Source organism: Brienomyrus brachyistius, chromosome 5, assembly GCF_023856365.1.
Source record: "Brienomyrus brachyistius isolate T26 chromosome 5, BBRACH_0.4, whole genome shotgun sequence".
Taxonomy (NCBI): domain Eukaryota; kingdom Metazoa; phylum Chordata; class Actinopteri; order Osteoglossiformes; family Mormyridae; genus Brienomyrus; species Brienomyrus brachyistius.
In genome coordinates, this window is record NC_064537.1 from 18,878,361 (window position 1) to 18,889,834 (window position 11,474).

At 37.9% G+C, this 11,474-nt stretch overlaps 3 protein-coding genes across 3 annotated transcripts; 1 reads left to right on the top strand and 2 right to left on the bottom strand.

Moving 5' to 3' along the window:
• Nucleotides 1-1,317: 1,317 nt before the first annotated feature.
• LOC125742661 (hemoglobin subunit beta-like) lies at nt 1,318-2,873 on the bottom strand. The gene is made up of 4 exons (XM_049014893.1): nt 2,560-2,873; nt 2,011-2,256; nt 1,632-1,854; nt 1,318-1,462 (listed from the first exon to the last, which is right to left on the bottom strand). Exons 2-4 carry the CDS (start codon nt 2,100-2,102, stop codon nt 1,334-1,336), a joined length of 444 nt encoding a protein of 147 aa, XP_048870850.1. The 5' UTR covers nt 2,103-2,256; nt 2,560-2,873; the 3' UTR covers nt 1,318-1,333.
• A 3,531-nt stretch (nt 2,874-6,404) lies between these two features.
• Nucleotides 6,405-7,209, top strand: LOC125742668 (hemoglobin embryonic subunit alpha-like). Its single transcript, XM_049014901.1, has 3 exons — nt 6,405-6,523; nt 6,676-6,883; nt 7,081-7,209. Exons 1-3 carry the CDS (start codon nt 6,429-6,431, stop codon nt 7,207-7,209), a joined length of 432 nt encoding a protein of 143 aa, XP_048870858.1. The 5' UTR covers nt 6,405-6,428.
• Nucleotides 7,210-9,668: 2,459 nt separating this feature from the next.
• LOC125742671 (hemoglobin embryonic subunit alpha-like) lies at nt 9,669-10,452 on the bottom strand. The gene is made up of 3 exons (XM_049014906.1): nt 10,355-10,452; nt 9,995-10,202; nt 9,669-9,797 (listed from the first exon to the last, which is right to left on the bottom strand). Exons 1-3 carry the CDS (start codon nt 10,447-10,449, stop codon nt 9,669-9,671), a joined length of 432 nt encoding a protein of 143 aa, XP_048870863.1. The 5' UTR covers nt 10,450-10,452.
• Between the last annotated feature and the right edge of the window lie 1,022 nt (nt 10,453-11,474).

Below are 11,474 nucleotides of genomic sequence, written 5' to 3' on the forward strand. Positions count from 1 at the left end.
ATGCCCCCCCTTACAGTGCTAACCACTGCACCACCATGCCGCCCCTTACAGTGCTCACCACTGCACCACCATGCTGCTTCCCCCTTTATAATCATAATCCAAAAAACAAACCAAAATAGAATCAAAACAAACCAAATTATACGTTCATTTAAAGTGAAATAAAATTTTGTGCATTTTATACAACTAACAAACTGTAATTATGTGATATCTGTAGTGTTTGATAGAATGACACTCAGCCCTGACATTACATGTATTTACAAATGGGCAACATGCTTCAGATTTGCCAAATGCGATGTCATGCACCTAAAATGCATTATTTATAGCCTGTTATTCTTTATACTTCCTGTTTCCATCCTGGAATACGTTTTACAGCTAACTTCAGAATTATGCAATCCAGAGTCACAAATAAACTCCTGGAATACATGCCTTTTAAATGTACCTTCATAAATGTAATCATTTTACATTTTAATCCCATCCATCTATTCATTTTCTGAAAATGCTTGGCAGTACACCCCCTCAGTGAAATGTGTAATTGTCCTTTCAGCCCAGATAACAGATTTATATACTTTATTATCCCTGGACATGGTGCAATCAGCATGAAATGTCAGTCTTCACAAACCATACTGGGCTCTCCCATCATGCACACACATATACTAGAGAGACTAAAACTTACAGTCAAGGCAAAATATCACCTTGGAGAAACTGGGGTTAACGGTCTTTCTCCAGGGCCCAGTTACACCATGATAAGTCTGCCAGCCATGGGTTTGGCACCTTCGGCTTCCTGCTCCAGACATACAAGACTCCTAACCCTCAGAGTCACACACCTTTGTTAGTTTCCCATTTTCAGCAGGAATAGTCCAGAAATTACCTTTATGACTGTGTTTACTAAATATTATTACTATATGTGTGTCCTTCAATGCTTTAGCAACCCACCAGGTGGGCCATGGCAAGAGGAACTGGCCAGGGCAGCATCTTCTGAGGGAACACCAACCTAGCATTTTAATATTTTATGAGGAGTCAAGACTGGCTAAATGAAGTGGGCTGATTAACACGCATTGACTGAGTGTGGCTAGGAGCAGAAAGTACATGGAGGAGAAACATCAAGATTTGTCTTTAACCGGAGACATATGAAGATGCGTTCTGGCAATTGGCCTTTAAGTGACGCCAGTCAAAGTACAAGAGCCAAGGAGAAAGCTCTTGTCAAGTGATTCTTCTGCAAAGTGTCCGGAAAACTGGATGAAAAGAAAACGAAAAGAAAAAAAGGTGCAGTGTGTGTGGATGAAATACAAGAAAATTCTGATTTAATTCATTCCCTTTGGTTTATTGAGATACTTTAGTAATACTGCCTGCAGAGAGCAGAAACAACAATAGCAAGAAACTTCTGCCACGCTGCCTGAACTTCCGGTGTGAACGCAGCGCCCATCTGCCCAGCAATGACAAGGGTGAGACAGTCAGCCAGCAGCTGTGGAGAGAGAGAGAGTGCAGGAGAAATGCGTTAACGCGCTGGGAATCTTATAGGGAAACACCTCTAATTGTTGGATTATAGGAAAGAGCAGTTTGCGCCATAAACAGTTAATTTTATTGTTTCTTTTCTTATTACGCTTCAGCCTCAGTACATGCACAACACTCACTCTGAAGTTATCGGGGTCCACGTTCAGTTTCTCTGAATGCAGCTCGCTCAGCGGGGCGAAGGTTTTCTTGATGTCATCCAAGTTCTTCATAGCCTTCTCCAGCCCGCCAAGCACAACCTTTCCGTGGGCAGCGACCTTGGGATTCGCCAGGATAGCATCGGCGCTGTACAAGTTTCCAAATTCACCGAAATATCTCCGGGTCCAGGGGTACACGATAAGGCACCTGGAAAAAAATAAGGTGCATTTGGAAAAACAAATATTTTCAGCTTATAAAATTTATTAAATCTGATATTTTACTAAGACTGACCCGGTGTAAATTCGAGAGCGTTATACGAATTGAGTTTATAGTGTAAGCAAATCACACAGAAAGCTGAGTTACCTGGCAAGTGCGTTTGGTCCAACTACATCGCGGTCGATTTTGCCGAAGATATCAGCGATTGCGGCGCGCTCAGCATCAGTCCACTGAACCATGTTGGCGTTAGTTTAGACCTGTTTACTTTGTCTTTGAGAATGATGATCTCAGTAGCTCAGCTCCACAGCTTTTGCATCCTTTTATGCTCGGTCTCCACTCCACCCCGAAGTAAAAGTTGAGTGTGATTGGTTGAGGCGCTTTTCCCGGACAACACTATAGGAACAAATTCATAACCCGTAATGAAAAATTTATTTCTTTAATAGACTAGCATAAAATAGTGAATTTCTTCGAAGCGGAGAAAACACACACGCACTCGCCCACACTGCTTCTTGCGTCTTATATGCCTCACATTTGTGCCAAAAAATATGCATTTCCGCATATAACTTTTCATTCAACAAATGTTTGTGAGTTATTAAGTGCATATATTAGGAAATATATATCCAAATAGGACTTGTTATAGTGGGCAGTCAGTCTAAATACCACCGAACTATTACAAAACTTAAAGAACTCAATTACCTTGGTGTTTGAGGCTCTTCGATAATGGATACAAGTGCAGTCAGGCAAACCGTCACCGTAGAAGATGGCGATTACTGAGAGATCTTTGCACTTTTTGATTTGTAATTGAAAGAATTTTTTAAAAAGTTGTTCTCTTAGATGATAAAAACTAGCACTTCTTATAATTGACATTTTTTTGTTTGTTTCCAAAATAAAATTTTAGCATGCTATTAAATGCTGTCACAGCATGCTTTTATTTAATTTGCTCTTTATTTACTTCTATGGTGACACGTTACCTGAAGGGGCACGAATAACTTAGTAACCCAATTTCTACTTACGAACTAATATAGTAACTGCGTGAAATGCATGAACCGTTTTGATTGATTAATGATGAACGAGCATTGGACTGTTACGTAACTAACAATTAGTTTCTGGTCATTTGATACATTAAGTAACAGTGGACTACTGCATTATTTGTGCATCGTTACCGGTGTTATGTTATGTGTTTCTTTTAGAAATTTTAGAAATGATCAAGCACTTGCAATTATTATTGCACTTTATTCAAACAATTGAATGCGTTCGTTAACTGCCTGATATGAACGCAGGTCCATTTCACAGAATGGTTATCTAGTGAAAGCAGTCTTCCTGTTATCTTGAGAGCAAAACTATGTCCACCTAAGTCCACTCCGAAAGCAATTTACTAATTTATATAAACATACACTGAATACTCTCGCACTGCAACAACACTGTTTTTAAATATTAAAGTCTACGTTACTGTTTAATAAATTGCTTTAGTTTACCCTTTATTATATTTTGTCAAAGTATATGAATGTAAAAGAATACTGCTTTTGTACAGCTTAATATATGGCTTGATAACGTGGGTATAATAAAAGATCAATCCTGACATTTTCCGTGACTGAACGTCTCTAAATGTGAAGATTAATGGGTCAGACAAACTGGATTCCTTGCATCATTTAAACTCGTAACAAATTCTGAATTAATCATATTAAAGAACAATGGATGAGTTCTTATTTCAAACAGAAACTTATCTGCGTAAAACACTGATTAACTGGGGATACAAGAAGCTGAAATCATGCTGAAATGTAAAGTGCTTATTCGTAATGACCACAAACATAAATTAGCAATTAACATTCCGTTAGGACGAGGTATTTAACGTGATTGTGCTACATTACAAAGTATTAATATTTCTGAAATACGTTAGTTAATTGAACTGCTTTTATTTTCCTCACTTTGTGGCCATTGTTACTTTAAATGTACCTGAATGTTTTCCTGTGCCCGTTTATTAAATTAATAATTAAATGTTTATTATTTTTTCTGTGCTTGAACTCAGAATGGATCCTGATTATTGTGTAGTTTATAGACAGTATTAGGCCATATTTCATGAAGGTAAATTCATTATATACAAAGCTCAGCATGAACAAACAATCTGTAGTTATTTAATTAGCATCTCTGTAGTGAGATTACCTCACTTTATGCGCCTATATCGTGTAACAATAATAGATAAATCCTGAATACTAAGGAGTGCAGATTCCTCATTTTAGGCTCATTGATCACATAAGGAAATTATTTTAGTTTGCTGAAAACTATTTAATTATATCAAACACTGAGATGTGGACTTTACACTTTAAGAGCATTAAGAATTTGTACTCTATCGCTCAATACTGGGACACTGTCCCTAGTTTAGACCATTACTAGGGCAGCTGACAGGGAGCTGCATCACATTATAGCCACTAAATGTCACTCATCGTCACTTCAACACATGATCTTGCTGTATAAAAGACACTATAATATTCCGGAGCCTCTTCGACCGTGGGATACCTCTCCACCCCCAGCCCTATATAGTGAAGCAGCATTCAGTAATTAAACTGATTCATTAATCAGTCTACAAACTACTGTCACATGCTTCACTTTTATGTCACTTTGGGATAAAGGATCTTCCCAAAAACATGCATTATTAGTTATACATTGAATTCATTCATTTTAATGCAACATGTGCTTTTTATTTATTACATATATATGATATACATAGTTTTTATTGCTTCTGCTATTGATGAGTTTTACTGGGTGCAGTTGGTATAAATACCACAGTAAATATCACTGAAAGATTTGTACATTGTACCAAGTTTGGTTTTGTAAGTTTTTCTAAAGCAATTTCAAAAATAAATTAGATTTCTGTTAAAACAGTATTTTTTTTACAATGCTAGATGCTAATTGTTATTTTAAATCTAAATGTTACTCTATGTAAAACACTTTTGTTAAAGGTATTTTTTAAGATTATGTAAAAGTGACATAAAAGCTGTAATTGTTACAGTTTAAACAATTTAGCTTCCCCACCAACTAACTTATCTGCACACATGTTCATTTCTCTAAGCCCGATTATCTAGAGAAACAGTCTCCAATTTTATCTTGATTTGTAGACCATGAAGGTGGACAAGTAATTCTCCGCGTTTTCTTGTGAGATACCAACTGGTTTACTTGCTTCCAGTTTATACACTGTCAGAAAAATAGGACAAATGTGTATTTTAGCTCGTGAATGGGGCTCTACCCTCAAGGGCCTGCAAATTCTACCCTTAGCTGTAGGTAACCTACCTGTTAAAGTACAGAAATGGACTCTGAGGAGCATCCCAAAGGTACAAACAGCATTATTGTACCCCCAAAGGCAGAAACATGTTCCTCATTTGTTCAAAGAATAGATAACTATGTTGTAGAATACACACCCATATTCTCACTCACTGAACGCTATTAGTTTACATATCATAATAACAATGTGTATTGAATAATGACACTCCTGTATATATGCTGTAATTGGTAATGTAAATATATCAAACACTGAGATGTGGACTTTACACTTTAAGAGCATTAAGAATTTGTACTCTGTCTCTCAATACTGGGACACTGTTCCTAGTTTAGACCATTATTAGGGCAGCTAACAGGGAGCTGCATCACATTATATCTGCTAAAAGGACAATAATCAGATCACCTCATCACAATATAGCAGGGTATTCTCAATATTGAGGTAACTTGTATGTGTGTGTGTGGGGGGAGGATTTGTGTGGGTTACTTATGTTAACTCTTTCTATACTCAGCTACATTGACTTTTAAGTGTTATGAGAATGTCCATAACACCATAGTTTCAAGAAATTGCTGAAATCCATTTTCTCCAGGCAAGAATGCTGCTATACATGTAATATATACAAGGGTGTCAATGCAATATTCAATACATATTGTTAACATAATATTAAAAAAGTAAACCGACCTTCATTTAAAACTATTGCTATTTGCTTCACTTTTATGTCACTTTGAGCTTAAACACAGGAAGATCATGCAAAGTACACCCACAGAAAGCAAGAGAGGAGTCAAATCTCAACCTCAACAGGTAACTTCAGTTACTCTATTTGCATTTTTAATACTATAATGAAATACATAAAATACACTGTTAACCCCACAACCATCATTTCATTGAAGCATTTAAGAAATAAGCAAATGTTTGCTTTTATCAAATATGTTCATTGTTCTCCTTCCAGGGGAAATATGACATTACATTCTTTTGATTTGCATAGACAGTAAGAATGCATACTGTACTTCTGAGAATGTACCTAGTTATCTGATATTTTTGATTTATAAAAATATCTTACTATGCAAACCACTTTGACCCAGCAAGGGTATGAAAGTTACTTTGGATGCATAAAAATTACAAATGCATTTAACTTCACTGACCAATTGCTGGGCTGTCACAAGACTAACCAATAGAATGCACTCGGAGGAGGAGCATCATGACAGGTCATCACCCTGAAACACTATAAAGATGCGCATTGTCGAACCCACACATGTATCCTTCACAGAAACTCTGCCGAAGTACAAGAGCCAAGATGAGTCTTTCAGCCAAAGAGAAAACTCTTGTCAAAACTTTCTTCAGCAAAGTGTCCGGAAGAGTAGATGATATTGGGAATGAGGCTCTGTCTAGGTAATTCTACTTCAATCACTAATTTTGCAATTTAAAAAGTTGTACATGTAATTTGTAAATTCAGTTGTCACATTGTGAAATGCTATGCACTGTGTTTTACTGTCCGTCCATTAGGATTCTGTCTCATTAACCAATGAATTCTTATCCAACAGAATGCTGACTGTCTACCCTCAGACCAAGACCTATTTTGCCCACTGGCAGGACCTGAGCCCCGGCTCTGCCCCTGTTAGGAAGCATGGGAAAACCATCATGGCAGGTGTCATGGAGGCGGTGGAGAAAATCGATAACCTCTGTGAGGGTCTTAGGAACCTGAGTGATCTGCATGCGTTTGTGCTGCGAGTGGATCCTTCCAACTTCAAAGTGAGTCCCTGATTGCCTTCAAAGCAGTTTAATTTAAAATTCAGTGCCGTAAAACATAATGTGGTTGAATGTGTACATGCATCAACTTAGAAATTAGAATGTGAAAACAAAACAGAATGATACTGTAAGACAATGTTAGTTATATCTGCAAAACAAGATCTACGGAGATGATCAATGACACCGGTTTCTCTTTACAGATTCTGTGTCACTGCCTTCTCGTGGTGCTGGCCATGACGTCACCTGAGGACTTCACCCCTGAGACACACGTCGCTATCGACAAGTTCCTCGCCAGCGTGTCTCTGGCCCTGTCTGAGAAGTACCGTTAATGTGTGATTTAAACTGCCTGTGTTTGGCAATGTCAAAATAAAAAACTTAAGTAGTAAAGTATTTGAGTGTGTAATTGTTTTTATTTAATAGTTTATGCATGAATAGGAAACTCAGGCAATAGTGACACAGTGACTCAGCACTGCCCCCTCTCTGCTGTTTGCCTTTACTCTCCCATGTATGTGGGTGTCCATCATGTACCCTGGTATTCCCCCATCATCCAATAACATACAGTAAATCTAACTGTTGTCTCCAGCTTGCTCCTATTAAATGATTGTATATGTGGTCCATGATGGACTGGCATCTTGTCCAGGATATACTCCAGGCTCATGCCCTATCGTACCGGGGGTCTGCTCCAGTCCCTTCTGCAACCCTGACCAGCATCGATAGGCTTTAGATTAGATTGTCTGCTAGCTGGTGTGATACTATGAATGTCATTTAACATAACTTTTTGCAGTTTGTATAAACAAATGCGTAGTACATTAACTGTGCAATAGATTATGGAAAAAACAAATTTGCTTTTCATAAACTCTTGACTGATACAATACAATATGATACAATAAATAGAATTAATGGAGGAAGTTTATAAATATAAACTGATCTTAATAAAGACATATCAGTAGAATTAGCATTTAGTTAGATTTTAAAGTAAAACTTGTGCTCCATTTACTTTTTTCGAATACGAACGCAAATGCATCAATACATCGTATACAGAACAACATTTCAAAAATGACATGACCACATACCTCTAATCTAATAGTTTAAACATGGAAATATATTTAATCTATCCCTAATATAGTCATAATTGAATTTAAGGGTTTTTTTCTGGTATTTTGATTTATTTTAATGTGAACACAATTACCCAGGGGCATCATGCAACTCCCTCCCAAAAAAAGAGAAAATAATGATGCAATTTCTGTCATTTTTTAAACAATTCTTATTTTTTTCCTCTACATAGTGACCTGGAGATAACGAATGGAATTCTGTGTTTTGCTATAACTATAACCTGTGGTAATGGTGACAAACACAGAGCTCTCCTTTGCTAATGTTAATCTTATAATGTTATTACAAGTGGGCAGCATGGTGGTGCAGTAGTTAGCACTGTTACCTCACACCTCTGGGACCCGGGTTCGAGTTTCCGCCTGGGTCACATGTGTGTGGAGTTGGCATGTTCTCCCCATGTCATCGTGGGGTTTCCTCCGGGTACTCTGGTTTCCCCCCACAGTCCAAAAACATGCTGAGGCTAATTGGAGTTGCTAAATTGCCCGTAGGTGTGCATGTGTGAGTGAATAGTGTGTGAGTGTGCCCTGCGATGGGCTGGCCCCCCATCCTGGGTCGTTTCCTGCCTCGTGCCCATTGCTTCTGGGATAGGCTCCGGACCCTCCATGACCCATTAGGGTAAGTGGTTTGAAAAATGCATTACAAGTCACAACTATCTAGCAAGGGATGGGTAACTTTAGCTGGTAGTAACCAACTATCTTGCAAAGCAAACTATGCTTTTTGACTCATTCTATACAATACATAAAATACACCATAAAAACATATTACAAAAAGCTTAGTAAAAATTCAGATATTTAATATCTGAGGGGTACGTGCCCCTGCAATTCAACGGGCATGACAAGGCCACTGCAACCTTCCTTCCTTTCATAAATATCTATGACGTGCTGAATTCATCTCCCTTTTTTAATGTAGCAAAAAAATTTAAAGTTTAGAAATTTCAGTTACTATACCAGATGGATTAACCTGTTGTCTTTGACGGATGACGATATGGCTGAATACTAAATCTAATACTTTAAAAATGCAAATAAATGTCAAATGCCCCAGAAATAGTGAAATAACCATTGAAGAGATGAGTATATAAATTAGCATGTACAAATATTATTTAGGAAACAAAAAAAAAATTAAAAAATTATAAGAAGTGTCTTTTAACAGTATATGTAATAGCAATTTCAGATATTGTGAGTAAATACACATAGGTGCACACAAACATAAAAGACACACAGTATAGGTTTTGAATGGCCATGTCCTTAAATGTTTGGTACTAATTTGCCTGACTAAAGAGTTTCTTACTCACACAGAAACCATTAAATAAAAGCAAGAATGCTCTTAAATTTTTAAGCCATTTTTTGCATTTATAAGGCAATATTTGAGTCACCGTGTCACTTTTGCTTGAGTTTCCTATTCATGCATGAACCATCCATCCATCCATCCATTTTCCAAACCGCTTATCCTACTGGGTCGCGGGGGGTCCGGAGCCTATCCCGGAAGCAATGGGCATGAGTTGGGGAATAACCCAGGATGGGGGGCCAGCCCATTGCAGGGCACACTCACACACCATTCACTCACACATGCACACATATCATGCATGAACCTTTAAATAAAAACAGTTCTATACTCAAATTGTTTAGTTTTTAAATGTTTTATTTTGACATCAATGTTGGCCAAGCATTCCGATCACACATTAACGGTACTTCTCAGACAGGGCCAGAGACACGCTGGCGAGGAACTTGTCGATAGCGACGTGTGTCTCAGGGGTGAAGTCCTCAGGTGACGTCATGGCCAGCACCACGAGAAGGCAGTGACACAGAATCTGTAAAGAGAAACCGGTGTCATTGATCTTCTCTCTAGATCTTGTTTTGCAGATATAACTAACATTGTTTTACAGTATTATTCTGTTTTGTTTTCACATTTTGATTTCTAAGTTGACGCATGTACACATTCAACCGCATTATGTTTTACGGCGCTGAATTTTAAATTAAACTGCTTTGAAGGCAATCAGGGACTCACTTTGAAGTTGGAAGGATCCACTCGCAGCACAAACGCATGCAGATCACTCAGGTTCCTAAGACCCTCACAGAGGTTATCGATTTTCTCCACCGCCTCCATGACACCTGCCATGATGGTTTTCCCATGCTTCCTAACAGGGGCAGAGCCAGGGCTCAGGTCCTGCCAGTGGGCAAAATAGGTCTTGGTCTGAGGGTAGACAGTCAGCATTCTGTTGGATAAGAATTCATTGGTTAATGAGACAGAATCCTAATGGACGGACAGTAAAACACAGTGCATAGCATTTCACAATGTGACAACTGAATTTACAAATTACATGTACAACTTTTTAAATTGCAAAATTAGTGATTGAAGTAGAATTACCTAGACAGAGCCTCATTCCCAATATCATCTACTCTTCCGGACACTTTGCTGAAGAAAGTTTTGACAAGAGTTTTCTCTTTGGCTGAAAGACTCATCTTGGCTCTTGTACTTCGGCAGAGTTTCTGTGAAGGATACATGTGTGGGTTCGACAATGCGCATCTTTATAGTGTTCCAGGGTGATGACCTGTCATGATGCTCCTCCTCCGAGTGCATTCTATTGGTTAGTCTTGTGACAGCCCAGCAATTGGTCAGTGAAGTTAAATGTATTTTTAATTTTTATCTTTCCAGAAAAGCTTACACACTATTGTTTACACAAATAGTTCAAAGTGGTCCACATGGCTAGCAAATTCATACATTTTAGGATTTAAATGTCTATTACCAAGGGACAGTATTAGTATACCGTATTTAGGTATAAATTTTTGATGCAAATCAAATCCTTAGTCCAAATGAAAGTCCATACCTCCCCTTAAATTGGAATTAATATGGAATAATAACAATGCACAATGAATGTGTGTATAGGTCTTTATAATATATAATGTATATATATGTATGTATGTAAAAGGTTTGTAAAAATCCAACTTTTGGTGACGTATTTTCATGTCACACTAAAAAAATTAGATAAATCCAGCCTTTCCTTAAAATAAATTTATTGAAAGAAAAACAAACTATCAAAAAAGAATTATTTTCAACAAAAACAACTGTGCCACGATTATTGGCAGCCCTGCTTTTAATACTTTGTACAACCTGCCTTTGCCAGTATAACAACACTGAATCTTCTCCTGTAACATTTTATAAGTTTGGTGAATACAGAGTAGGACATCTGAGACCATTCCTCTTTACAGAATCTCCCCAGATCATCCAGGGTCCTCGGCCCTCTCTTGTGCCATCTCCTCTTCAGCTCAGCTCGCAGGGTTCCAGTGGGGTTCTGGTCAGAGGACTGAGATGGCCATGGCAGAAGCTTGATTCTGTGGTCAGCTAACCATTTTTGTGTTTATATGGACATGTGCCTAGGATCAATGTCTGGCAGGAATATCCAATGATGGCCTAGTTCTTGTTTCCTGGCAGAGGCTGGAAATTTTGATATGAAATGTCCTGGTATTTCACTGAGTCCATAGTGCCA

Coding starts and splice junctions, on each gene's coding strand:
- LOC125742661 (XM_049014893.1), bottom strand. CDS start 2,102: ATGGTTCAGTGGACTGATGCTGAGCGCGCCGCAATCGCTGATATCTTC. Junction 1,855..2,010: donor GGACCAAACGCACTTGCCAG/GTAACTCAGCTT, acceptor ATTTTTTTCCAG/GTGCCTTATCGTGTACCCCT. Junction 1,463..1,631: donor TGGACCCCGATAACTTCAGA/GTGAGTGTTGTG, acceptor CTCTCTCCACAG/CTGCTGGCTGACTGTCTCAC.
- LOC125742668 (XM_049014901.1), top strand. CDS start 6,429: ATGAGTCTTTCAGCCAAAGAGAAAACTCTTGTCAAAACTTTCTTCAGC. Junction 6,524..6,675: donor GGGAATGAGGCTCTGTCTAG/GTAATTCTACTT, acceptor CTTATCCAACAG/AATGCTGACTGTCTACCCTC. Junction 6,884..7,080: donor TGGATCCTTCCAACTTCAAA/GTGAGTCCCTGA, acceptor TTCTCTTTACAG/ATTCTGTGTCACTGCCTTCT.
- LOC125742671 (XM_049014906.1), bottom strand. CDS start 10,449: ATGAGTCTTTCAGCCAAAGAGAAAACTCTTGTCAAAACTTTCTTCAGC. Junction 10,203..10,354: donor GGGAATGAGGCTCTGTCTAG/GTAATTCTACTT, acceptor CTTATCCAACAG/AATGCTGACTGTCTACCCTC. Junction 9,798..9,994: donor TGGATCCTTCCAACTTCAAA/GTGAGTCCCTGA, acceptor TTCTCTTTACAG/ATTCTGTGTCACTGCCTTCT.